Source organism: Mesoplodon mirus (genome assembly GCF_964341445.2).
Source record: "Mesoplodon mirus genome assembly, chromosome: 19".
NCBI classification, from domain to species: domain Eukaryota; kingdom Metazoa; phylum Chordata; class Mammalia; order Artiodactyla; family Ziphiidae; genus Mesoplodon; species Mesoplodon mirus.
In genome coordinates this window covers 14,894,372-14,922,008 of record NC_138995.1, presented here as the reverse complement: position 1 = coordinate 14,922,008, position 27,637 = coordinate 14,894,372, and the positions used below count along the sequence as shown (strand labels likewise).

At 40.3% G+C, this 27,637-nt stretch overlaps 2 protein-coding genes across 5 annotated transcripts in view; both read left to right on the top strand.

Moving 5' to 3' along the window:
• AP1G1 (adaptor related protein complex 1 subunit gamma 1) overlaps positions 1 to 15,774 on the top strand; it is a gene marked incomplete at its 5' end in the record, with an annotated part of 77,790 nt that extends 62,016 nt beyond the window's left edge. For both annotated transcript variants that reach the window (XM_082606041.1, XM_082606040.1), the window contains 10 exons: positions 2,370 to 2,492; positions 2,663 to 2,752; positions 3,369 to 3,496; positions 4,463 to 4,567; positions 5,438 to 5,579; positions 5,771 to 5,897; positions 10,465 to 10,572; positions 10,693 to 10,853; positions 13,502 to 13,600; positions 14,468 to 15,774. In XM_082606041.1, coding sequence (XP_082462167.1) covers positions 2,370 to 2,492; positions 2,663 to 2,752; positions 3,369 to 3,496; positions 4,463 to 4,567; positions 5,438 to 5,579; positions 5,771 to 5,897; positions 10,465 to 10,572; positions 10,693 to 10,853; positions 13,502 to 13,600; positions 14,468 to 14,569 — 1,185 coding nt within the window. In that variant the 3' untranslated portion in view covers positions 14,570 to 15,774. The remainder of the gene's footprint in view (positions 1 to 2,369; positions 2,493 to 2,662; positions 2,753 to 3,368; positions 3,497 to 4,462; positions 4,568 to 5,437; positions 5,580 to 5,770; positions 5,898 to 10,464; positions 10,573 to 10,692; positions 10,854 to 13,501; positions 13,601 to 14,467) is intronic.
• A 7,009-nt stretch (positions 15,775 to 22,783) lies between these two features.
• Positions 22,784 to 27,637, top strand: part of PHLPP2 (PH domain and leucine rich repeat protein phosphatase 2) — a 74,143-nt gene continuing 69,289 nt past the window's right edge. For 2 of the 3 annotated variants that reach the window (XM_082608264.1, XM_082608263.1), the window contains exon 1: positions 22,784 to 22,946. In XM_082608264.1, coding sequence (XP_082464390.1) covers positions 22,848 to 22,946 — 99 coding nt within the window. In that variant the 5' untranslated portion in view covers positions 22,784 to 22,847. The remainder of the gene's footprint in view (positions 22,947 to 27,637) is intronic. The other variant, XM_082608265.1, reaches the window with a different exon arrangement.

The following is a 27,637-nucleotide window of genomic DNA, read 5'->3' as shown; positions in this document are numbered from 1 at the left end:
GTGGGCTCTGTAGTTTGTGGCACTCAGGCTCTCTAGTTGAGGTGTTGTGTGGGCTCAGTAGTTGTGGTGCGTGGGCTTAGTTGCCACGCGGCATGTGGGATCTTAGTACCCCGACTAGGGATTGAACCCGTGTCCCCTGCATTGGAAGGCAGATTCTTTACCACTGGACCACCAGGGAAGTCCCTCTGTTCTTTTAAATTTATTTTTAATGGCCCAGAATGTGATCTGTCTTGATGAATGTTCTGTGTGAGCTTGAGAAGAATGTGTATTCTGCTGTTGTTGAATGGCATGGTCTATAAATGTCAATTAGATCATGTTGATGCTTTCTCTTATTTAAAACACTCTGCTTGTGCTTCCCTGGTGGCGCAGTGATTAAGAATCTGCCTGCCAATTCAGGGGGACACGGGTTCGAGCCCTGGTCCAGGAAGATCCCACATGCCATGGAGCAGCTAAGCCCGCGAGCCACAACTACTGAAGCCCGCGTACCACAACTACTGAAGCCCGCGCGCCTAGAGCCCAGGCTCTGCAACAAGAGAAGCCACCGCAATGAGCAGCCCGTGCACCGCAACGAAGAGTAGCCCCCCACTCACTGCAACTGGAGGAAGCCGGCTCGCAGCAACAAAGACCCAATGCAGCCAAAAATTAACAAATAAATACAATAAATAAATTTATTTAAAAAATAAAAAATAATAAAACACACTCTGCTTTTTCCTATTAGGGAAGAATGTAAATATCTAAGTCACACCACTAATTACCTGCTTTTTAGCTTCTCACCTTTCCTTTTTGACCATTTCCCTAAACATCCCCCTCTGTCCTTGTGTTTCTTAACAGGAGTGGGTATCCCAGCCACCTGGGATTTTTTCTTTGTCTTTTTCCTCTCTAAAGTACACATGGGTAGGCCTGGTCTCAGTCTTGTAAATCAGATCAACTCTTCTGTCCAGTAATGAGAGATTGACCAAGGTGGGCTGATATTAGGCACAGGTTCCACTGTTTGTATGTCCTGTGCAGCCTGGTTATCATCATGCTCTGATAAGGCCAAAATTTAGTTTCCTCATAGGTTAAATAGCTGTATTTTGTTTTTGTGGTTGTAAATCTCAAGATTCTACTAGTCAAGAGCACAATAAAGAGATCAAGGTTTTCTTTTTTTTTTTTAAGTGTGGATAATTAAATACAAAATATTTCCTATTCCTGGGACTACTTATTGGTTCTATAATATTTATAAACTCTAGTTTTTAAAGGAGTGTGAATAAACTCAGGTTTTTTATTTGTTTGTTTGCTTATTTATTTGGCTGCGTCGGGTCTTAGTTGCAGCACACAGGATCTTCTTGAGGCACTCGGGATCTTTTGTTGCGACGTGTGAGCTCTTCATTGTGGTGCAAGGGCTTCTCTCTAGTTGTGGTGAGCGGGTTTTCTCTCTCTAGTTGTGGCACACAGGCTCCATAGTGCGTGGGCTCTGTAGTTTGCAGCATGTGGGCTGTCTTGTTGAGGCCCATGGGCTTAGTTCTAAGCCCTGCAGCATGTGAGATCTTAGTTCCCCAACCAGGGATCGAACCCACATTCCCTGCATTGGAAGGCGGATTCTTTATCACTGGACCACCAAAGAAGTCCCCTAAACTCAGGTTTTTTAAAAGTTACTATTTATTTCAGTCTCATCTTATTTAACAAGCCTTTTTGAACTGTTCATGTACACTCCTTTCTCCGTCCCCCAGAGTAGCGTGACTACTAAGCTAGCTCATGTGATTTTAACACCTGTGTTGGTGAGTTGTGGGAAGGGAGAGGTTGTTGTAATTAAGTTCCCAGTGAATGTATTTCTTAAATGTTTGTAATCGTAGACCTTACCTGTTTTGAGTAGAGAAGCCCTTTCTTAAATTTTAGACCTTTTTTTTTTTTTTTTTACTTTGGACGAACAGAAGTTTTTATTTTTTATAAAATCTTAAAACTTTAGAATATTCATTTAAATAAGACTTTAATGGGGGAGGGATAAATTGGGAGATTGGGATTGACATATACACACTACTATATATAAAATAGGTAACTAATAAGAACCTACTGTAGAGCATAGGGAACTGTACTCAATACTCTGAAATGGCCTGTATGGGAAAAGAATCTAAAAAAGGGTGGATATATGTGTATGTATAACTGATTCACTTTGCCGTACACCTGAAAGTAACACAACATTGTAAGTCAACTATACTCCAGTAAAAAAAAAAAGACTTTGAAGTTTGAACTGCTTATGAACATGAGAATTGGAAACAACTTTATCTTTGAGGGTGTTTTGTAGTAGTCTCCTTTGAACAGCAACAATACTAGCTAACATTTCTTATTATTACTGTGTGTTTCTAGGGGTAACTGTCCACATTTCCTTTTAGGCAGGAAGCTATGTTCGTGATGATGCAGTTCCCAACTTGATCCAGTTAATAACCAATAGCGTGGAGATGCATGCCTATACTGTCCAGCGCTTGTACAAAGCAATTCTTGGTGATTATTCTCAGGTAAGTACTTTCACTTTGGGGGAAAATTGCCCTTTATTTTCCTGATACGCTCTTACTACTGTCACTCTAGAGGTGCGTCAGTTCTGACCTTTATGGTTAGGTGACCTGTGATTTGTATTAATCCTTTAAAGGACTGAAATCTTTGACAAACGGTGACTTTCTTTCGACAGCAACCTTTGGTGCAAGTAGCTGCCTGGTGTATAGGTGAATATGGAGATCTTCTTGTGTCTGGCCAATGTGAAGAGGAAGAGCCTATTCAGGTACCCTTTGTCACTCTGGGTTAAGGAGGGGAAGAACAATGTTTTTGGTTTTAAGAGAGGAGTGTTTAATGAGTTGAGATTGATACCTTGAAAACTTTTTAAAGAAGCAATTCCAGAATTACATTGGAAAACCTGCTGATTTTTGAGTTGGAACTTACTGGGCCATTGTGAGATACTAAAACTGCGTTTAGGACTTACCCCCCATCCCAGCAGACTGACTTGCATTGTTTCTCTTACCCTCTGACTGGTAAGAAGAAATGAGAGTGTATCCATATTTCCATTTGCTCATTAAAGGACTGGATTGCAGAGGGGTTGTGGCAACAGCACTTTAACTCTGTGTGTCTTTTTCCTTTCTTCGTCTCCTGCCTCTGAAAGTCATAAAATGCCTCTCAGCCCCCACTGGGTATTTTCCATCCTTTTTACCTCCCTCCTACATGCTTCTGGTTGGTGGGTTAGGTTGTACAGTTACCCTGGCAAAGCACAGATTGTGTTAGAAGCTTTGGTAATGATGGCAGGATTGTCTTTTCTGGTGGCATCCTGTGACTTAATATCAGATGTAGATATTTACAGTTAAAATTCATCTTACATTGTCTTTTTTTTTTTTTTTTCTGCACAGGTAACAGAGGATGAAGTGTTGGATATTTTAGAAAGTGTCCTAATCTCTAATATGTCCACCTCTGTGACACGAGGTTACGCCCTCACTGCCATTATGAAGCTTTCTACTCGATTCACCTGTACTGTAAAGTGAGTATGGAGAAAAAGTAGGGTGAACATGTTGTTTTGTAATTTTTAAAAACTTTATTATGGAAATTTCAAGCAAAAGCAAAAGTAGAATAGTAAAATCAATTGCATATACCTTTATTCCTCAATAACAATCATCATTTCATGGTTAATCCTTATTTTATCTATACTTTGCTCCCTGTCATCCCCCTATCCCACCATTGCGTATTTTGGAGGTAAAAAGTAATGTTTTTAAAATCAGGTTTCTGATGCCTGTTTTCTCTTTTAAAGTAGCGAGCTTATTTTCCCATATAAGGGTTCTGGTTTATTATAATGTTTTGAGATGTCTGAATAGGAAGAAAATTGTGAAGGTTTTGGTGTTTAACTCTTTAAATTTTTTTTTTTTTTTTTTTTTTTTTTTTTTTTTACTATTTTGACTAAAAGTCAATTCTTGGATCAGTCTCCCAGCCAAGCATATTTAAACTCAGTTCTCTTAGACCTTCTGCTTTAATTTTTAATGTTAAGCCTCGTGAAGAATGGTATTTTTTACTATTTAAATTGTGAAGTAGAAGAATTTGGTGTCAGGTAATGACCTTTTGTTGAAAGAAGTCTGATGCCATGACCCATTTGTTGATAAAAGCTTATTTTAAAGTTATTAAAGAAGAGAGTGAACACTATAAATTTATTCTTTTGTAGCAGATTAATAATCGGTACTTTTGTCTCGCAAATTTTAGGGTATGAGATATTTAACAGACAAAATCTAGCATTACAAATAGAATAAGTATGATGGTAATAAGTATGATGGTCTTGAGCTATATGTCAGATGAATGAACATAAAGGAAAAGTGTTTTGTTTTTGAAAAGTTATGTACATTAAGAAAAGAGCATTTCAAAATTTTAACCAGAAACCTCTGTTTCAAACATTATCCTCTCTGCTTGTTTATGGACTTTCTTTTGGGTATTTGAATTTGTTTGTCATTTTATCCCAAAGCCGAATTAAGAAAGTGGTTTCCATCTATGGAAGCAGCATTGATGTGGAGCTCCAGCAGAGGGCAGTAGAATATAATGCACTTTTTAAGAAATATGACCATATGAGGTAAGTAAAAGAAAGTAAACAATGCATGTGCCTCTTAGCATCTCAAAGAAATTGTCATGATAAACCCATAAAGGAGATTCATCCCTCATTCTTTATTAGCCGGACTTCAAAACTCTGTTTAGTTCTAACTGCTTGGCCCCTTGTGTTTTGTCCATCTTCTATTCTGCCTAGCCTCTAAAGAAATAAGTGAACTATGTTCATTTAGTCCCCTTCTCACCTTTCTTTTGGTAGAGAAAGTTTGTTTCATTTTCCATTTTATTTGGAGAAGAAGTGGGAGTTGTTTTTTCTCAAGAGAATCGCATTCAGATATCATTACTATTAACATTTTGGTGTGCAGTGTCTTCTGTTATGCAGTATCTTTTTTTTTTTTTTTTTTGCGGTATGCAGGCCTCTCACTATTGTGGCCTCTCCCATTGTGGAGCACAGGCTCAGCAGCCATGGCTCACAGGCCCAGCCGCTCTGCGGCATACGGGATCTTCTGGACCAGGGCACGAACCCGTGTCCCCTGCATTGGCAGGTGGACTGTCAACCACTGTGCCACCAGGGAAGCCCCAGTATCTTCTTGATTGGAAACTGCTAATACATACTTATTTGCCTTTCTTTCATTCCCATTTCTCTACCACTGAGAATTCCCAGTCTCTCGGGATTTAGAGGGACAGTTTGTCCATTCAGTGTTTCTTGCCTGCTCTTAATCCAGCCAGGAATTTAGGTCATGTATTCTTGTAATCCAGCTTCTATTTTAGTGTCTGTGTTGGGATGTGGGGAGGGGAGATGTCTCTACATGTTTGGCTCCAATATAGTTACAGTGATTGTTTTGGGTAGGGAAGCTAGGTTAACTGCCTAGAATTTAACCACTTCAGATTCTTTCAGGTCTGCCCTGCTTGAGAGAATGCCTGTCATGGAAAAAGTGACCACAAATGGCCCTACTGAGATTGTGCAAACAAATGGAGAGACAGAACCAGCTCCTCTAGAGACCAAGCCACCACCCTCTGGGCCACAGCCCACCAGCCAGGTAGCTTTCCCTTGCTTATCTGGGGATCTTCATGATCTTATAGTTCCTTAGAACCTATCTCTTAGCTGATTGCCTTCAATGTTCCTGGATTGATTGATGGTTCTCTTCCTTATTTTTAAGTGTTGAAAGGGCTTTGCATCAGATACAGATTAGGCAATGACTAATGAATAAGATTTTATTTCCTTGTTTAGGCCAATGATTTATTGGATTTGTTGGGAGGAAATGACATAACACCTGTTATTCCAACTGCACCTACAAGCAAACCAGCTTCTGCTGGTGGAGAACTTCTTGATTTGCTGGGAGACATCAACCTTACAGGTGAGGCCAGACTAGAGTTATTTCATGCTTGGTTAGGGATAAGGGCCTTAGGGAAAAACTACACTGAACATAGCCTTTCTATCTAGCACATGAAACAGTTGAAGATGGGAGAGGCTAAGTGAAAAGCAAGAGTCTTCACAACATCTGGGATATGTTGCCATACTAATACTCCAGAGATAATTAATAGGGATTCCTTAAAGTCTAATTTTAAATTTTTTGGAGAGTAAATTACTCATAGCATTTTAAGATAGAAAGGACTGTCTCAGGTTAGAAAAGAAATACATCCCAAGAAATACATTACTTTTTCTAGGTTTCTTTCTACTCATGGTTAGTTTCCAAGAACTGTGGCCATTTGTAGAGACTGGAGAGATGTCAACTTGTTTTCCTCCTTCCCTCTCTCTCCCTCTCTCTATCTCCTTGGTATTAAAGCAACGGAAGGAGAAAGTCATCCATGGTTATAATATTCAAACATAACTTTTCATTTGGGAATATCTTATCTTTATTTATATGTAGTAGACATTTGTAATTAATGTGTTCAGAGATACTGTGAACACAAGAGTTCAAGAGAGTCCAAGAGGGCTTCCCTGGTGGCACAGTAGTTAAGAATCCGCCTGCCAATGCAGGGGACATGGGTTCGAACCCTGGTCCGGGAAGATCCCACATGCTGCAGAGCAACTAAGCCCGTGCACCACAACTACTGAGCCTGCGCTCTAGAGCCCGCGAGCTACAACTACTGAACCCATGTGCCACAACTACTGAAGCCCGCATGCCTAGAGACCATGCTCCACAACAAGAGAAGCCATTGCAATGAGAAGCCTGCATACCTCAACAAAGAGTAGCCCCCACTCACTGCAACTAGAGAAAGCCCGCGTGCAGCAATGAAGACCCAACACAGCCAAAAATAAATAAATTAAATTAATAAATTAAAGAAAAAAGAGCCCAAGAGTATCACTGTAGCATATAATTTCTATCTTAAGTGACTTCTTTAAAAGTATAATGGAGAGTTACAGCATACATGACCTTACGTAGAAAACAGCCATAGGATAAAGATGTTGAATGCTCATCTAGACTGGCTATCACAAGCTAAATCATTTTTTTCCTAACCTAGCAGCCTCCCAGAGCTTATGGTTTATATTTGTCTTAACAAAATTTCAAAATGTTACTTGTCATGTACTTAGAGCCATTTACAAATAGTCAATTTCAAATCTTGAGATGCCAAAGCCATCCTAGATATATGGAAAAACAAAAACAATCCCATGTTTAAAACATAGTGTATGGGGAATTCCCTGGCAGTCCACTGGTTAGGACTATATGTGCTTTCACTGCTTGGGGCCTGGGTTCAGTCCCTGGTCAGGGAACTAGGATCCTGCAAGCTGTGCGGCATGGCCAAAACAAACAAACAAACCGTAGTGTACAGATGATATGCTTTATTTATTAACATAATAGCATTTCCATGTTAGTACATAATCTTACCAATTATAATTTTAAATGGTTGTCTAATATTTCATTAAGAAGTTTGAACCATTATTTATTCAGTTCCTTACTATTGGGCATTTTGTTTGTTTCCATATTTTTCTTATCATAACTGATGCCTCAACAAATATCGTTATTACATAAATTTGTCCAAATTTATTTTGGGTTTACATTCTTAGGCTAAGTTAAGTTAGGCTTAATCTGTCTGAATCTGTTTAAAGTAAGAGGATAAATGCTTAACATCATAGGGTATTATGAGGAATAGTGACTTAGTATATGCATGACACATAGTAGGCATTTGGTAAATTATTTATCGTTTCCTCAGTGTATATGGCCATGAGTTTCACTGTATAGTCATAAATATTATCATCTTTTTAAAAAAGCCCTAACAGTTGAAAGATTGATGCTATCACTTTGTTAATTTTTATTTTTTCAATCATGGGAATGTTTTATATTTATCCATATGTACATTATACATGAATTTCCTTTTCGTACATTCCTTTTGTATCCTTCAACTCATTTATCGTGGAGTCTTAATGTTTTGTTTTTGTTCTGACTTTCTTGTTTTTCTAGTGTTAAATGAAAAAGTAAAATGATAAAATGTTAAAAAGTCTAGCTTTTCCTTTCCTTATTCATAATGAGTTTAAACACGTTTTCCCTTTTTTAAATTTAATTTAATTTTATTTTATTTTTTATTTTTATTTTTTTTTTATAAATTTATTTTATTTATTTATTTGGCTGCGTTGGGTCTTTGTTTCTGTGCGAGGGCTTTCTCTAGTTGCGGTGAGCGGGGGCCACTCTTCATCGCACTGCGCGGGCCTCTCACTGTCGCGGCCTCTCCCGTTGCGGAGCACAGGCTCCAGACGCGCAGGTTCAGTAGTTGTGGCTCACGGGCCCAGTCACTCCGCGGCATGTGGGATCCTCCCAGACCAGGGCTCGAACCCGTGTCCCCTGCATTGGCAGGCAGACTCTCAACCACTGCGCCACCAGGGAAGCCCCTTTTTTTATTTTTAAGTAAAAAAATTTTGGGTTCTAGATTCTTTAAGCCATCATTACAGTCATATCATAATGCACAGTAATTTAAATCAGTAGAAAGTAGGAAATAAATTTAGTATGAGCTTTTAGAGGAACTGGAGCAGTGAGTTTCTGTTGTTTCTCAAGACTACGTATTGTACCATTGCAGGAGAAAAAAAGCTAAAATTTGAGGGACTTAGGGACTCATGTTGCCTATGTGTCTTGGGTAGCCTGTGATTTTCCATGGGAACACGTTTCTAAAATTGTTTTGAAAATGGAAATTATGGGAAAAATACTAGATTAGATTTATAAAAACTAGGATAACTATATGAATATTTGTTTATATTCTTCATTGGTAATCTGCTTGACTGCACATCCTTTGGTGTGCACATTTGTTTTAGCTCCTTGTGCTTTGCTTAGCCATATGTATTTCTACCTTCCTTGCTAATTTTTAGTATGTGATTTTTTTTTCGAGTGTACTTGGGTATTATTTTTTTAAGCTAATTCAGCCTTTATTTCATTTTGTGAACTTTTTAAATGGTGTAAATTTCAGTTAATTTTATAAGTAGTTTGAAATCTATTTAAGCATAAAATGCATTCTCTTTCTTTTGCTGAATTTTCTTATGCCTCTTCTTAGAATCTTGATTTCTGTCAGTTCATGGTCTTGTTCTATCCCTGGCCCTCCTTAACTTGTTCTTATTTGGAAGGATCAAATAAGTATGATAATCTGATGATTTCTTTCCCCCACTCCACACCACCTCTCTCAATGTGTGTGTGTGTTAAAATTAATAAATGCCTTGATCTACTTAGCTTGTAAAATAAAATGTTACTAAGAGAGTTGACATTCCCTATGTACTGCCCCCTTATCTCCTTCCCTCTTGATCCCAGAGGTAACTACTATCTATTCTAAAATAGTGTTAGCTTTGGTGTTTACCATTCATGTGTATTTCTAGAATGATACAGTGTGTAGTATTGTTTTGCCATTTTTTGCCTTTCCAGAACTGGTATCCAACTGCATGTGTACTTTTTTTTATACCTTTTTTTGCTAAACATTGTATTTGTGAATAATCCATGTTAAATGCATTTCTAGTGCATTCACATTTTTACTGCTGTTTATGTATAGTATTTTATTTTGTCAGTGTACCACAATTTACTTACCCATTATTATTATTATTTTTTTTTTTTTTGCGGTATGTGGGCCTCTCACTGTTGTGGCCTCTCCCGTTGCGGAGCACAGGCTCCGGACGCGCAGGCTCAGCGGCCATGGCTCACGGGCCCAGCTGCTCCGCGGCATGTGGGATCTTCCCAGACCGGGGCACGAACCCGTGTCCCCTGCATCGGCAGGCGGCCTCTCAACCACTGCGCCACCAGGGAAGCCCTACTTACCCATTATTTTGATGATGGACATTTTGTTTCCAGAATTTCATTGTTAGAAATTATCTTGCTATGCACACTTTTTGTAACATGTCTCCCTGTGTAAATATGCAAGAATTAATCAAAGCATTCCTTCTTTTGTGAAATGCTTGTTCATTTCTCTTACCACTTTTAAATTAGGTTAACTTTTTTCCTTATTGATTTGTAAAAGATATTTATAGTTCTAGGTGCTCATCCATTTGTTATTTTGTAGCATACATTTTCTTCTGCCTTTGATCTTTTTTTTTTTTTTTTTTTTTTTTTGCGGAATGTGGGCCTCTCACTGTTGTGGCCTCTCCCGTTGGGGAGCACAGGCTCCGGACACACAGGCTCAGCGGCCATGGCTCACGGGCCCAGCCACTCTGCGGCATGTGGGATCTTCCCGGACCGGGGCATGAACCCATGTCCCCCGCATCGGCAGGCAGACTCTCAACCACTGCGCCACTAGGGAAGCCCTGGTCTATTTTTTTATGGTATTTTTTAATGAACAGACGTTATTCATTTTAAAGTATTTGAATTTTTAGTTATTTTTATGGTTTATGATTTTTGCATCTTGTTTAAGGCATCCTTCCCTTAATTTGAGATCATGATAATTTTCTTCCATATTTTCTTGGTGAGATTTGTCATTCTGGCTAAGATTGACCTAACTGTGGGATGTTTCATTTAGGTGCTCCAGCTGCTGCTCCCGCCCCTGCCTCAGTCCCACAGATATCCCAGCCCCCCTTCTTGTTGGATGGGCTTTCATCACAGCCTCTCTTCAATGACATTGCTACAGGTACGATCACTGGTGTTATCATCCTTAGAGCAACGAGAGGTAGTTGTTGAAGAAAGGAAGTAATAATTTTGCAAGCATTAGGCTGACTACAATTAGACTGATCTCCCTGTGCTTTCGCAGGCATCCCCTCCATCACAGCATACAGTAAGAATGGCTTGAAGATAGAATTCACCTTTGAACGGTCAAACACCAACCCCAGTGTCACAGTGATAACGATACAGGCCTCCAACAGCACAGAGCTGGACATGACGGACTTTGTTTTCCAGGCTGCAGTACCAAAGGTACTATAATTGTCTTCTTGGCCTTCTTCCTTGAATTAAAAATTGGCTGATTATTTTTTTATGTATTTGGTAAGGGATATATTTTAATGTTCAGAGATTAAACTAAGTTTGCAGATTTAACTCAAACTAACAGTAATGTAACTATTATGGTTCATTAAAGCGTGTCATTTTTTTTTTTAACTAAGCATGTCATTTTTAACGAATACTTTCGGCTTAGTCAAAGATATTCTTACAGTTAGTATTGTAGGATAAAGGAAGGGCAGCCTAATAGCGAGAGAGCAGAATTCTACAAGGTGATTCATGAATGCTCAGGGCACTGAGGATAGGTTGGGGTTCAGCAGTACAGTGGTAAAGACCTAAAAAACACAAATTTAACGTGGAATTAAAGTTCAGTCAAGATGAGAGACTTCATGTATTTGATATTCTCTTCTAGTCACTGGATCAGAATTAAAAGTTTTTGCCTCTTGATAATGTGAGAGAAACATTCCTCCTTCATTAACATCTAGTTTACAATTGATGCAATGACTGCTTGTTTTTGTAAATTGAAGTTCTGTTTATACCAAATCTTAGTTTAAGGAGTGTTTATGTTCATCATTGAATAATGAAAAGTTTTGAAAAAGGAAAACGTAGAATGAGGAGTGGGCAAAATTTTTCTGTAAAAGGCGAGATAGTAAGTGTTTTAGGCTGTATGCTGTCACAGTGCCAAAACCGTCATGGGCGATATATAAAGGTGGAGGCTCTGCTCCAATAAACCACTTGCAGAAAGAGGTGTCAGTTCATGCTTGGCCCATGGAGCATATTTTACCAACCCCTGGGATAGATTAGGCTAATCTGATCTTTTCAGTGACATGTGAAGTATGACATTCAGACAACACAATTTTGGAAATTGAAGACCTTTTACTTGTGGTTACTGCTGACTTTGCAACCTTCTTTACTTGGATGTTTAGGAGTCAGAATAATGTAGATGTTTTAGAAGCATTAGAGTTAGTGGTTTCAATACTAGTTGTATGACATTAAGCAGGTTACTTAATCTCTATGCCTCAGTTTCTTCATTTGCAAAGGGGGTGTGTCATCATGATATCTACGTCATAGGGTTCCTTTGAGCAATAAATGGGTTTTATGCGCCAGGTACTGTTGTAAGCACTTTCTTATGTTCGGTGCTCAGTAAATGTTAGCTGCTACAACTTAGAGTTTTATACTTATTATTTTACACTGCTGTTCTAGCAACATACCGTCTCTGCTTTAAAGTATGGCCTTCTTCTTGGTGTTGTACTATACAATGCCTATTTGCATATCATGCTGTATCTTGAACTTCAAAACGTTGTATTTCGCAGATTCTACTAATACTATTTTTACTTTTTGTTATTTCTGAAATTGAGGTACATTTTAAAATTGATAACCTTGTCATAGTTTCATTGGCAGCCTATTTTCTTTCTCAGTGGTATATAAAATAATGGTGTGAATTACAATTGATGCCATCTAACATTTAATGAAATAAATGTAAATAAATGAATAATATTTTAGCTTACATAATTTATCTTGACAGTAGACTTATGAATAAGTCCCAAAGTAATAAACCTGTGCATTGAGATTAAATTTCTGCTTTTGTAATTTTGGGCCTTAGAGAAGACCTAGACCCATGAACCTCCTTCCCTCCTTTCTTCCTTCCCTCCCTCTCTTTCTCTCCCCTTTGCCCTTCTCTCTTTTCTCTCCCTCCATCCCTTTCTTTTTCTCTCTCCCTCTTCTCTTCTTTCTCTTTCTGTCTCTCTCATTCTCCTCTCTCTCTAATATTTTAGGAGACTAAACTTTCAAGAAAAATTTTTTTATCCTAGTCTGTAAAATAGCTACATACGTACTATATTGTGCTAACTATGATTTACCTATCTTGCTCATAGCACTTTTATCTCTCTTCCCTGTAAACAAACAAACAAAATCCACCAGTACTCAATAAATTATGGTGTTTGGCTTTTCCAGGTCTTTTGCTGTATGGGTTAGTTCTGCACATAATTTTTCTGTTAGGGCTTTGTGTCCCCAGTGTAGAGATCCTGATGTTTTCCACATACGTATTAACAAGCTGGCTTTTTTCAGCTTTTCCTTCACCTCTGTCCTGTAGGAGTAACCCTTGACACCTTCCAGATTATATAGGCTTTAGAAAACAAAGGTTCAAGTCTCTGATCCCAACCGTCCAGATACACAAAAGTTTGAAGGCGTGTAGTTGGTGACTAGTGTGCTGGTTTACTATTTTTAGAAAGCTTTTCATTTCTTTCTAGTTTTTTTTAACCACAGGTACCCGTTTTTTTTTGTTGCTGTTGTTTGTTTTGTTTTGTTTTTTTACGTACATAGTTGATCAGTTACTATTAAGTGAGGTCGCCAGAACAAGAATTGGTTACTTTTTGAAAAGTGGTAGGCTAAAGTTGCTTCTACCAGGAAGGAAAGAGTAGCTCATTGCTAGAAACAATGGCGTTTTATAAATGCCATGAAGTGATAGCCCACATGCTGTGAATTGCTGATATCTGAAAAACAAATAGAATTTAGTAGTAGGTAAATCTGGTAATTGAACCATCATCTGCGTGTCTGACTGTATTTGTTGACATCTCTGACATAGTGTTAAGTGTATTTTTCTGAAGAGTGCCCTTTGTTCCCCCCAGACATTCCAGCTGCAGCTTCTGTCTCCTAGCAGCAGCATCGTCCCAGCATTTAATACGGGGACCATCACACAAGTCATTAAAGTTCTGAACCCACAGAAGGTGAGTAGCACATTTGAAGACATTATCCAAGCAAGGTGTAAGCATATTCCCTGAAATAAAATTTGCTTTGTTTCTCAAAGGTTTTTCTGACTCACAGCAGAAAAGAAATCTTTTAAAATGTCTGGTCTAACCTCCTTGTTCTTTTGTAGATAATAAGTGAAGCCCAGATACACAAAATGGTTTAGTGGCATCTTATTAAAATGCACACTTAGAGGACTTCCCCATGGTCCAGTGGTTAAGACTTCACCTTCCAATGCAGGGGGTGTGGGTTTGATCCCTGGTCGGGGAGCTAAGATCCCACATGCCTCGTGGCCAAAGAACCAAAACGTAAAACAGAAGCAATATTATAACAAATTCAATAAAGACTTTAAAAATGGTCCACATCAAAAAAAAAAATCTTTAAAATGCACATTTAAAGATTTCTCTATTTAGAGGCTTAAAAGTCTAGTTTTTTGCATGGGGAGGGTGACAAAGCAACCAGTATATCTGAATGTAGAGCATAAGGTGAGTACGTTTACCTCATTTTTCTAGAAAATTGGATACAAGTGTTGAATCTTTGAGAAAAGCACTTAGCAAATGTTACTGTGAAAATGCTCCTGAGTGGTTCTGTCCTGTTAATGTGGTTCTAGAATTGAAGCCAACAGTGAGTTCTGGAGATGCATTTTCTCTAATTGACTGCATGATGTTGGCTAATAGCTAGAGTACTAGGTGGTTTTTGTTGTTGTTTTTTGCCTGTGTTTCATTTTTAAGAGAGTTCTGCTTTAAAATAATATGTGTTTTCTAAGATTAAAAGTCTATTTGTAGACTGTACAGATTCTAAAGATTTTATTTCAGTGTGTAATTTTTTATTCTCTTTTCTTCTTACAGCAACAGCTGCGAATGCGGATCAAGCTCACATATAATCACAAGGGCTCAGCAATGCAAGATCTAGCAGAGGTGAACAACTTTCCCCCTCAGTCCTGGCAATGAGGGTCCAGCACCATTCTCATTCTTATCCCACTCAATCAAAGGAACTCTGGGAAGGAGATTGTGATCGCTGCAAGTCCCCCCCAACTGTACCATGGGCATGAGGAGCTGAAGAGGACTGTTGAGGAGGATTTTCCTAAAGTTATTGCTGACCTTGAAGCGTTGTTAAAGACTAACCTCCTCTCCTCCACTGTTGAGGCCGGCTGCTTCTGGAGGCTACTTTGCACTCTTCCTCCTCCTCTCCTTTTTCTGCACTTCTCCACCCCTCCTACATTTACAGCCAGAATCAACATTCCCTGAGCCCCTGAGGAAATAAGCAGCTGGTCTGGAGGAGAGGACTGGAATTCATGGCAAGAAGACACTCACTCTGTCTCTGCAGCAAAGAGTTGCCCCTTCTTTTTACTGTGTTTCTCTGTGGACTGGGCGAGGTGGGGTATTTACTCCTCACTAGCTGGGTTACCACCTTCAGGCGCTTTTTACATCTGGCATATAGAACGGAAATGTAACAGTGGACATGAGGGAGCCTTGCCTTTTTCTACTGGTTCCCCCAATGTTTGAAAGAGGCATTAGGCTCCTGGTAGCCTTTTCTGTGCATTACTGTATACACACAGACACACACATGTATGTATGTTTGTTACCAAGAACTGGTCAGACCTTGAAAGGTTATTTGTAAACACTGGACAGATGCAGTTAAAAAGAGCTTTTGTTTAGATTTGGCATGAAGGATATGGTGCTCTATTTGTAATAGAAACTTCAAAGGCTCTTCCAGCCCCCCTTTCTCTGCATTCTTTAGCTGTAGTCATGAGTACTCTCCATGATTTTCAAAATTGATTCCCCTTAAAGTGCAAAGTGGACAATTTACAAAAGCTATATTAATAGTTATTAATGCCCCTATTCCCACTACAAATTTTAAAGTTTCTCCCAAACCCATAACTTGCCTGAACTATGGTAAATGGGTGGAAAGAGGAGTCTGCCACTTTTAAAGTACAGACTCCTTAACGAAAGCACCTTTGCCCACAGGAAGAGTGAGTATCTGACTCACTCCAGAGCCTATTGGAGTCATCTTCTCCATTACTCCAAATCTCCCTTTTTATTTCCTGAGCCTGGCTTGGACCTTGGCATTCCGTTTGAATTCCTTCTTCTAACTGGAACATTTGTGTTGTATCTGTAACACTGGCACTGAAATAAAGACCACGCAGTTAAAGAAATCTTTCCTATATCGTACTTTATGGTGTTGGAATGAAGCCTTGTAGCTTCCTTGCCCACTATGTCAGAGGAAGTCTTATAGACACCATAGGGTAGGAATATCCTTTCCTGAGTGTGAGAAGTTGGTCTCTCAAGAGAGGCCAATCTTATGAGTATCTGCATCAAAGACTTGAGATCTGGAGCTTTTTAAACTAGTGAGAGTGCCGAGTGCTTTTAGAAAGGACCCTTATGTTATCAAACCTTAACACTGAGTTGCTGGCATGAGGTAAGGTGACTCTCCTGTGGCACGTGTTGAATGTACTGTGTACGTTCAGGTGCACAGGTGCCATGTCTGATGTACTAAAGAAAAGGAAAAGTCAGGCCCACCTTGCTCTTAAAATATTTGCAATCATTACTGTATTGAGTACAGTATAAGGACCACTTTGGCTTTGGTCTTAAAACTGGATACAGATATCCATTTTTTCCCCCTCCATTTCACCAAGCCTTTACTTAAAATCTTCAGTGTCTTGTCAAATCTAGCTCTGTATCAGATGCTAGATTATTCCTAACATTTGACAAACTGGAGTTGAACTAAAGGCTCCAAAGGGGGAACTTTCTGGTCTTATTTTAGTATTTAAGAGCAAGATTTGCTAAAACTTATTCTACTGGGTAAATGGTTGACTGAGTCAAGAACAGGATATTACCTTGTGCGTAGTTTTCAGTAAAGTAAGTGTGGTCTAGTGTGTGTTTCAAACAACTGCTCTGCCTGTGCGATGAAAAATAGTCTTTAAAGGTCTCTTTGCAGACTGATTTCATCGGATGGATACTTAATGCTGTGAAACGTGATAGGATTAACATAATATTGGTGGATTTCTTGAATAGAATTTGTCTAACATTCCTCTTGTGGTTGAGGCTTTATTTTCTCTCTCACGTTTATAGTTAACCAGCTCAAGTTTCTTTAGTTGAACTGATTTGAATCTCAGAAATCTGCTGAAGATCATGCTATGAGACAGTGCTAGCTAATGGGGCTGGAAAGGGTCTACTCTCAGAACAAAGTGTCTTCTTGGGTGAATGTAGTTTTGAGGTAGAGTTATGTGATCATCCATAGCTTTGTCTAGACAGAGTAAAAATCATGGCCTTAACACAAAGGGTGCTGTGTAGAATATGAAATGATTCCAGAGTGAACCTGAGCACCGTATTGAAGGACTAGCGGCCAGGTAACTAACTGCCTAGGATACTGATGGTTGTGAAGACTGTTTCAAATGATTGGATCTTTGAAAGCTTCAGCGTGCCTTAGTTTCTAGGATCAGAATTCGTTCTCCTCTCATTTGGCCGTGCTGCTAAAGGAGAAATCTCTTAATTTCTATGAATACTTGCACATTTCAGTTATTTCTTTCCCTAGTATAACCATTCACGGGGGAGCAAATTTGTTTAGATTTACAACTTCAGAGCCATCGTGAGGAAAGGGTGATTTCCATGGCTGTTTTCATAACTCCAGGGTGATAAGCAGTGAGCCTAAACACACTTACTTGGACAATTTCACATGCACTTTTACCTCATTGTTTCCCCTCTTCCAGAGTAGTTTTTATTCTGTACTCCCTCCCCACCCCCACAGTAATCCTAAGGGAGAATTTGTCTAAGTAATCTCAGAAAACTGTAGGAAGGGTGCTCGACCCGAGAAGCTTCTCCCACTATGCTCCGCTGCTGTTACCTCGAGGTAATTTGGACAGCCATGGAATGTTTCATGCTTTGTATGGTGATTATCTGTTCATTTTAAGGTCTTTCTAATTTAAAGAAACATTCCTCAGTGTAACATCTGGGAGGGGATTCTTCCCTCTTGTTAGGTTAAAAATGTGCTTCGTACCCTTTGTTTGTCCCATTTATATAAGAAAACTGTCCAGCACTAACGGTTTGAGTATCTCCGTCTACTATATAACATGCTTTCCATTTTTATGTTGTTCTGAGAGGTTGGAAATTAGGGGATACTGTTTTCAAGGTTCAACTTCACTATCTTCTGCATTGGAAAATATTTGGGCTATGAGAACTAGGGGAAGGAAAGTTTGAATGCGTATGTTTTTTTCTAGTGAATGTGTATGACCCACATTGTCCTAAACAGAGAGTGAGCTAGAGAGCAAAAAGTGGATACTCACGAGCCTTGTGGTTGGTGGAGAGGTGGTTCATGTCTGTGCACTCAGGAGTTTGGGAATGGGGGGGATCACTGAAAAGAGACGTGCTCAGAAAGTCCTGAAGTTTAAAACGCTTTGACCAGCTCTGGCTCGGGAGGGTGGGCCTGCTTGTAGAACTGGAAGTGAATAACTCTTTTGCAAGCACTAGCAGTGAGTGGGTCCCATCTACAGGGTTCCAGGACCTGGAACATTCAAACAGAAGAAAAGGCTGAAGCAGCTGGCACAGTTGCTTCTTGAACTTCCACGAGGCTGATTCTGACTTCAAGATGGAACATTGGAGTTTTGTTTTTGTTTTTGTTTTTGGAACCTGCTGTTGCGCTTTGTGTGTTTTGTTTTTGTTTTCTCTTTGGGGGCCTCATGGGAAAGAGCTTCTGAACTCTCTCCTTTGTGAACTCCCACTGTGTCCCTGTATCGTCCCTTTTCTTTCATAATGTTGTAAGTTACATTTTCATTAAGCCCCATCACATCTTCTTTACTGTAAAAATATTAAAAGGCTGTTTCCAAGTGGGACGGCTACTGAAATTCTAATTATTGCAGACATATTTTTGAGATGTAAAAAAAATTTAAAATTAAATGATAAGTCTTAGAGGCGAGAGGAATAAAATGGATGTAAACATTTACATGGGATGCATTAGAATTCTGCTGTGTGTATTGTCTTTTGGTTGAAACAAATTATGAACAGTGACTAATAAAAAGTCAATACTCAATGATTTAAATTTTGCTTCCTCACTTCTTACAAGTGGATTAGAGAAGCCTTTGATGAGTTCTTATTCCAGAGCTTTGAGCTAAACTTACTGACCTGTTAATGTTCCTTTTACACAGAAATCTCACCAAGAGAGGAACTTGAACAAATTTTTAAAAACTTGAAGTTACAGAAAGTGAAAAGTGCAATTGGAAATTTTAACTAGTGATTGTTTCCATGCTGGTATTCTCCACATGGGTGAATTCTCAAACAAGGCAAAGAAATCATGTCAAGATGAATTGTATGTTAGAGGTGGTCATGAGCTTTTAGTTTAAAGCGTCTGTTTGTGACTTGTTCAAGTTTATCTGTGACTAAGAAGAGGAAGGCTTGACCAGCCAAATGAATTCTGTTTCATGATGTATTTTATATGAACTCTTCCATAGAAGTGAGAGTGGTTGAAAGTTGGGAGCTTATGTGTTCTAGTACTCAGATGATCCCTGATAGTCCCTTATTAAGAAGAGGGAGAGTGTGATAGTCCCCTAACTGAGAAGTAGAAGGAAGTAGGCCTTGGCAATTATCTAATTTATGCAGAAGTGCCCTTTGGTGCTGTTTGATAAGTGACATTTCTATAATCTTATATGTGGCTTAGTTAAAATTCATCTGTTTCTAATATTAAATTTACTTGACACCTTCATCTCCATGTAACGAGAGGAAAATATGAAAGCTGCAGTAGAAAACGTTAGCCAGTAATAGACTCTAGACATTTACTTAATACAGCGAATAGTGTTCAGATTTGAACTTCCATCCAGAAGGACCAAATTAATTTTTATCACTTTTTTTTTTTTTTTTTTTTTGCGCTACGCAGGCCTCTCACTGTTGTGGCCTCCTCCGTTGCGGAGCACAGGCTCTGGATGCGCAGGCTCAGTGGCCATGGTTCACGGGCCCAGCTGCTCTGTGGCATGTGGGATCATCCCAGACCGGGGCACGAACCCGTGTCCCCCGCATCGGCAGGCAGACTCTCAACCACTGCGCCACCAGGGAAGCCCAATTTTTATCACTTTTTAAAAGTATTTTTCATGCTATTTCCTTCCCTAGTTCAGTTGTCCCCATATTCAACAATACAAAAATGTTCAAGGAAAAAAAATCCTTCAAACCTGGAAGCTAGGTAAATACAGCCTGTGTATTTGAAACTAAGGAATATCTAAATCTGCTCAATCTGTGGTAGAAATAACAAAGGATTTAGGCCTAAAGATGGCTTGTGATCATCAAAGGAGTGGGAACTAGCTATAAAGAAGCAAATGTAGTAAGCTCTTATGGCTCCTCTACCAAAATCTTACAGACATGAACTCTCCTTCTCCAGACCTTTCCATTTTGTAGTGAAGATTAGGAAGAGCTCCTGGGATAAAGTGTGTGTGTGTGTCCCTCCCCAACCCCTTCCAGGTGGAAAGAGAGGTATGCACAGCTGCTTACAGGAAGGATACAGAAAGGAGGGAGTCTAATGACTTCTCTGTCTCTTGGCTTGATTCAAACTGATTTTTGTAATGATGAACCTGCAGTGAGGGCAGATGGATATGTGCAGAAAAAAATCCCAGAGGAATTTATTTTTAGGGTTAGTCTGAGCTGTTTACCATTTCTAGAAATTGTAGTTACATAACCCTTGGCATACATAATGCACACTGCCTTGAACTGGGGGAGAACATGAATATGTGACCTTTGAAACAGTATAAAATGTTAATGGCAATACATGATCTGAAAAGAAAACTCAGAATCAACTGGTTGTCACCACTTAACTGAATTGGGTCTTAAACCATGGAGACCTTTAAAGAGAGCTGCATCAGGGGCTTCCCTGGTGGCGCAGTGGTTGAGAGTCTGCCTGCCGATACCGGGGACACGGGTTCGTGCCCCGGTCCGGGAAGATCCCACATGCCACGGAGCGGCTGGGCCCGTGAGCCAAGAGGCCACAACAGTGAGAGGCCCGCATACCGCAAAAAAAAAAAAAAAAAAGAGAGCTGCGTCATAAATTATCCCCAGCAACACCTGGGTTTGTAGCTTTTTTGTTGTTCTCTTTTTGAAAGAGGTACTACTGTTGTTGAAGAAGTAGTAAATACATAACTTTTAGCATATGCTTGTATTCTGGATTGATGCTTTAGCCCACTCTCCCATTAATTAAAAAAAAAAAATCATCTACCACTGCTGTTCCCAGCATGAACTCAAATGCTGGTCGTGTGACAGGATCCTTCCCCTTCAGATGATAAACTAATAAAGAGCTTCTGCTCGTGAGATCTGGAAAAGGTAATGTGTAGTACCTCAAGAAACAGGCTTTTAGAAGCACTTAATTCTGAACCACATTTTCATTCTTTTCTCTGCCTGTCCGCCCTTGGTCAAGTCCACTTCTGTCTCCATATTGGTGCTTATCCCTTACATACCAGTGTTCGTGCTGGAAGAAGTTACCCAATAAGCACTGAAATGGGAATCTAACTATGAGTAGCTTTCTTGAAAGTAATTTCAGGGTAGAAGGAAAACCCAGGAGGTAGACAACTTAAAGAGTTTTTTTCACTTTACACTAGACTCACAGAGACATCATTTTAAATTCACTAAAATGAGACAAAGAAATGAAGATGACTGGAGATTGGAGTTTTGGTATATACAAAGTAACTCATGAGAGGGGAGAAAGTAGTGACCAAACTTTCACAGAAGAAATAATTTGTACAGAGTCAGAATCTTTGCAAGAGTCAAATTTTGTCTTGGAATTTAAAATATCTATAAATGCATACATAGAAGAGGGGAACAGACTGCACTGATAGATGTCAAACTCTTGTTCTAAACCTACAATTAAAATATTCTTAACATATTGGACTAGGCAAGCTGAAGCAATGGTTAATAGGTGATACCATTTATACCAATTATTCAAAGCACAAGAAATTGTTTTTTCTGCTAATTCCTTAGAAGTTGCCTGAAGATTCAACACCTGTGTAGGAGGGGGAGACCTAAAAATCCAGAGGTCTAGAAGGTTTCCTAAGACAATTTAGAGCAGAATTAACAAGAGGACTCTAAGGAATTGAGTGTCTCTTAAATTTGGAAATACAGAATAATAGTGACACCTATGAATCACTACTATGTGTCAAGCACTTTGTATGCATTTGCAAAATCTTCATAATAACTACTATACCGACTAATTTCTATTTCACAGCTAAGAACCAAAGGCTTAGATAAAATAGTTAGTACAAGGGTATAGATCTAATAATAAGAGGTAGAGCTGAAATTTGGAATCTGGCTGTCTGATTTGGCCCACTGGCCAGTCACAAAGCTATCACTGCAGGAACTAAAAGAAAATAATAAAAAATTTTCTGAACTAGAATTGCAGATAATAAAATGGCTTTCAGACCAGACCACATTACTGCTTGAAGCAGAGAACAATATTCTGATAATTTTACTACATGAGGAGAAATTAGAATGTGGCTGGGAGGTGAGATGACATTTTGGACACGAGGTGGGGTCGAATTTGCTGAAGAAGGCCATGAGCATCTCTAATAAGGAGGAGAAAGGGCCTTGCTAAGGTGAGTATTCTCAACAATTCGTTCAATGGCTTTGTACGTGAGGGTGACAGTCCAGTTTTTTCTTTTTCTTTTTTTTAATTGAAGCATAGTTGTTTTACAATATTGTGTTAATGACTGCTGTACAACAAAGTGATTCAGCTATAAATATATATACGTTATTTTTTCATATTCTTTTCCATTATGTTTCATGATAGGATATTGAATATAGGCATCCGGTTTTGAAGTACAGAGGGAAGGTCTGGGAAAGGTCAATTACAAGAGCCACCCTTGGCGGAGGGCAGCGTCCTCGCGTCACTATTGACAGGTGCAGCCCTCCACCCCCCCTTCCTTGTCCAGCCCGTACTTCGGAGGCGGGGACAGCAGCAAATAATCCTCCCTGTACCTCAGTCCTCCAAACCGAGGGCGGCCGACAACGGAGGTCCCCGGCCGCCCGCCCAGCGGCTTGCGGCTCGCAGCGCCCAGGACGCACCGGGCCCGCGGCTACGCAGGGGCGAAAAGGCGGCGGGTGGGGCGGGGCCGGCGGGGCTGCGGGGGGCGGGGCCGGAGGGGCGGCAGGGGGCTGGGCCGGCGGGCTGCGGGGGGCGGGGCCGCAGGCTGTTCACGCTCGCCTCCGAGGCTCCGTGCGGCGTAGCGCCGGCCGGGCGTCCCTGTGCAGCCTCCACCAGCCGCAGATGGGGGAGGTGGAGCCGGGCCCCGCGGGCCCGCTCGAACCCCCGGAGCCGCCCGAAGCGCCCGCGAGCCGCCGGCCGGGCGGGATCCGGGTCCTGAAGGTGAGGTGGGCGGGCGGGTTCGGGTTGGGGAGGGAGCGAGAGCAGGGAGAGGCCGCCCCTACCCCGCGCGGTGGCCGAGGCAGCCGGCGACCCCCACCTCGCGTCGGTCAGTCAGCCTTGCGGTTCAGTCGCCCCCAAAACCCGGCTGGAGGGGCCGCGGCACCCGCGGAGGCCTCTGCAGCTGGCCCCCGCCGAGGCCGCGGCCGCCTCCGTCCCCACCTCTGCCCATCCCTGGCCGCGTGCCACCCGCCTCGCAGGCCCACGCCTTGGGGCCGGCGTCCACCCGGTCGCCGCCGCCACTCGGCTCCTTCGGGACCCCGGGGCCCGCCTCTGCCTCCCCCGGTTGCGCACGGGGCCCCAAGGCCGGCGGCTCCTGGCCCGAGAGCGGAGCTGATAGTACGCAGGGCTTTCTCCCCGGACACCTGAAGACATCACCCCAGCGGGAGGATGGCGGCGGTGATTGGCCGGGCGCTGCGGTGTGCTGGGGCTGCGCCGGCTGGAGTGGGCCGCCTCTGCCCTCGGAGCTTACCACCGAAGTTAAGACCCGCTTCTCGCTCCGGAGCGTGGGCCTGGAGAGAGAATCCCCGGAGGAACTTAATCTCGGGGAATCGCTGGGCGTGTTGCAGAAGGGAGGAGGGGTTGGACAAAAAGGGGCATTCCTGCTGGCGGGAGTGGGGCTGACAATCCAGAGAGACGGTGACGGGGGAGCAGTTATGCAACAGGCAGCTAACGGGGCTTTTTTGGCAGGAATTGGGGGGGAGTAGGAGGAAATGAAGGCAGATGCAGGCATGGGGGGGAGTGGAGTCTTGAAGGTGATGACAAGAAGTTAAAATGCACAGGAATGTAGGGTGACAAGGGGACAGTGAAGGTGGTTAAAAGGAGGGGTTGTGGGAGACACACTGGATGGAGTTTTCTACTAGCCTTCGAAATAGTTGGAGAGAAATTTTTCTGTAGGTCAGATATGTAAACTAGGTGTCCTGGAGATGGAGTGGAATTCCTTCTAAAGTTCTAGAAGAGGAATCAGCAGGCTTTAAAACTTGCCAGAGAAAACGAAGAGAGAAAAGAAAATTTAGATTTGACGTGTTTCAAAAATACTTTGCAAAACAATGAAAATGCGTAATGTTTAAAGATTCATTAAGTAATAGTTCTTTGGGATTGAGGGTGCGCACTGTATACTCGCTACTAAGGTTATACGTAGGGCATCACAAAGAAACAACAACATTGAAAAAAATAATAGATTTGAAGCATCTGGTGAATCCCTGAAACAACATAAATTAGAACTCTAAAATATAAAACTTTTTTTCTGCTACTACCTCCCAGTCTTAATGCAGCGACTTAAATAACTTTTCATAGTTTATCTCCACTTCTGCATAGACCTTATACATATTTACTTTAATCATGTTTTATATTAAATATAATTATATTAAATATAATTTATATTAAAATTATATTTTAATTAAATATAATTAAAGGCTTTTGGATATTTAGTTAAAACTGTAAGGTCACAAAAATGTAAATTGTGAATGAACTTAAAAAGTTCTGCTGGCCTGGCTTATCAGGAAAGGGCAGGTCTGAGAGATAGGTAATGCCCTCTGGCCTAGAAGGTAAACAGCCTTGGCTATTTTTACAACTGTTTTTTTGGTGGGGAGAGAGTGAGTTGTGGGAGGGAAGGAATTGAGAAATGAGGATCTTTTTTTGAAGGGTTCAACCTTCCTACACTTCCAGGAAGTGGTCCAACCTACCACTGGTTCCGTGGGGTTCAAATCTGGGGACCATTAGAAAGAGTCCAGAAATTAATCTTGATTATAGTGCTGAGCTGGTGATGTGGGAGGCTAACAGTGTCTTAGACCTTTGCATCCTTGCAAGTAAATGGGATCGGCTATGAAGAATAGGTGCGGTGTGTTCTACAGACAGAAGTTCCCTTCAGTAGCTGAGTGGTTGAATTTTGTGTCAGGTGAAACTGGAAAGGAATATGTAAGTAGAAGACTTCCAGAATCGGGAAGAAAGCCGTAGTTTCCTACATGTTCTTTTCTGAAAACCCTTTTAGAAAGGCTTACCATTCTTTTTTGTAACTCTTTTATACTTAATACCAAATCATGAACATCATTATTGTCAAAGAGTATAGATCTTCATAAAAAGGCTAATATAGCTAAACTGGTGTAACTTTAGCCAGATTAGATCTAGGTCCACCGTATGGCATACTGGAAAATTTGATTCAAAATGTGGCCCCAGATTTATTTAGCAAATTGCTATTTATTTATTTGTTTAAACATCTTTATTAGAGTATAATTGTTTTACAATGGTGTGTCAGTTTCTGCTTTATAACAAAGTGAATCAGTTATACATATACATATGTTCCCATATCTCCTCCCTCTTTCGTCTCCCTCCCTCCCACCCCTCCAGGTGGTCACAAAGCACCGAGCTGATCTCCCTGTGCTCAGCGGCTGCTTCCCACTAGCTATCTATTTTACGTTTGGTAGTGTATATATGTCCATGCCATTCTCTGACTTTGTCCCAGCTTACCCTTCCCCCTTCCCGTATCCTCAAGTCCATTCTCTAGTAGGTCTGCGTCTTTATTCCCGTCTTGCCCCTAGGTTCTTCTGACCATTTTCTTTTAGATTCCATATATATGTGTTAGCATACGGTATTTGTCTTTCCCTTTCTGACCTTCTTCACTCTGTATGACAGTCTCTAGGTCCATCCACCTCACTACAGATAACTCAGTTTGGTTCCTTTTTATGGCTGAGTAATATTCCATTGTATATATGTGCCACATCTTCTTTATCCATTCATCTGTTGATGGACACTTAGGTTGCTTCCATGTCCTGACTATTGTAAATAGAGCTGCAATGAACATTTTGGTACATGACTCTTTTTGAATTATGGTTTTCTCAGGGTATATGCCCAGTAATGGGATTGCTGGGTCATATGGTAGTTCTATTTTTAGTTTTTTAAGGAACCTCCATACTGTTCTCCATAGTGGCTGTATCAGTTTACATTCTCACCAACAGTGCAAAAGGGTTCCCTTTTCTCCACAGCAAATTGCTATTTAGAATATAGTCCTTTATAACTGTAGTTGGAATATAAGTATGAGATTTTTAATACTCTTTAAAATTATTAGGAGTATCCTTGAAGCAGAAATTTCCAGATGTTTGGAAATTTGGAGAGGTTTTTTTTCTTTTTTTTTTTTACTCAGTCTGTAGAAGAAATGAAGTTATAATTAATCTAGTCAGTGGATTCTGTGAGACGTGTTTTTTCAATAATAGTTTCAGGTTTTTATCAAAATAATGTGTGTGTATGGCTTTTAAAATCAATTACTACCAAAAAGATTTTAATGAACTGAAATATTCTTCCCCTCTTTATCTCATCCACTGCTTCCAAAATATTCCTTAGCATGTATATTCCTAGATATGAGCTCATATTCTAAAGTTTTGAATGCAGGAACATATCTCCTACTTTAGGATATTTCACAGTCTAGTAGAACTCACTGAGTATGAAGAGTTACTTCAGTAGATCCTGTTCTACCCATATGCATACCTTAGAGTTAGTTCATTGGGCGTTTAATAGTTTATCACCTTTGAACTGATCAGAGCCCTCATTTTTAGAGGGTTAAAAGTGTAAAACTGAAGTGGGTACTTAAATCATGGCTTACTCTGAAGATTTCGGCTTTCTAGAAATATCTTTAAGTCTTAAATGTGCTCTTTATACACTTGTTTGATGTGAGGGTGATTATAGTTATGTTCCCTTTTAGAGAAACTTGTCAGTAGTTCTTATGTAAGAGTAAAGGGAGGAAATAAAGCATTCTCCATCTAGCATTTCCAGTGGAATAGTGATTCTAAAAGCTGCAAGCATCTCAGAGGACAGAAGTGACCTTTCCAACATTTACCTGATGGTTTAGGCAGTGGAGAAGGAAGCACTAGGTAATTCAGCAGTAACTAATGATAGCTACACAGTCCATCTAGATTGTTGCCAGAAGGCTATGCTTGCTTGGTATCTAGGCCTTTAAATGCCATTGAACAGGTTTAAGAGAATGATATCTACTAAAGTTCTAACTCAGCAGTTTATTTTCATGGGGTGGAATATATCGTATAAACAGGAGATACATTCTTTGACCAACAACACATGGGTTTCAACAGTGTAAAGTTCTTAAAGACTTTATGTATAGTCTTAAGGGAAACAGATATACACATTAAAAAATGACTGTTAAAAATCCTCACAGAAGAAAAATCATGGATGAACTAATGTAATACTTCCTGGGGTCTGCCTTGACTTTTCTAAGATTGATAAGGTTAATGGGATATTATTTGACCTTAAAAAGTTTTTTTAAAGAAGTCTTTTGGTGGATGTGTGGAGTGGTGTCCACTGGCCCTCTCTTAATAGCAGTGAGCAAAATTTCTCTCCACTGAGTGCAGAATGCAGAGCTTCCTTGTATAAATATTACTGCACTGTATAGAATATTGTTTTCAGATGGTTCAGTTGATCTTTACCAAAGATTAAAAAATAAGGAATATTTAAAATCACTGTCTAATTATGCAGTGGTTAAGATTATTTAGTGGTTCAAATATGATGGTCCCTGTGTTTATAAAAGACGTGCTCAAAAGCCCTTTGTTAATTCTGAGATGTTCAGCTTTGAGAAAATGCTCTTGATGAGAAGAAAGACACCTAGTTCCCACGTGTAGCAGGGGTTTATC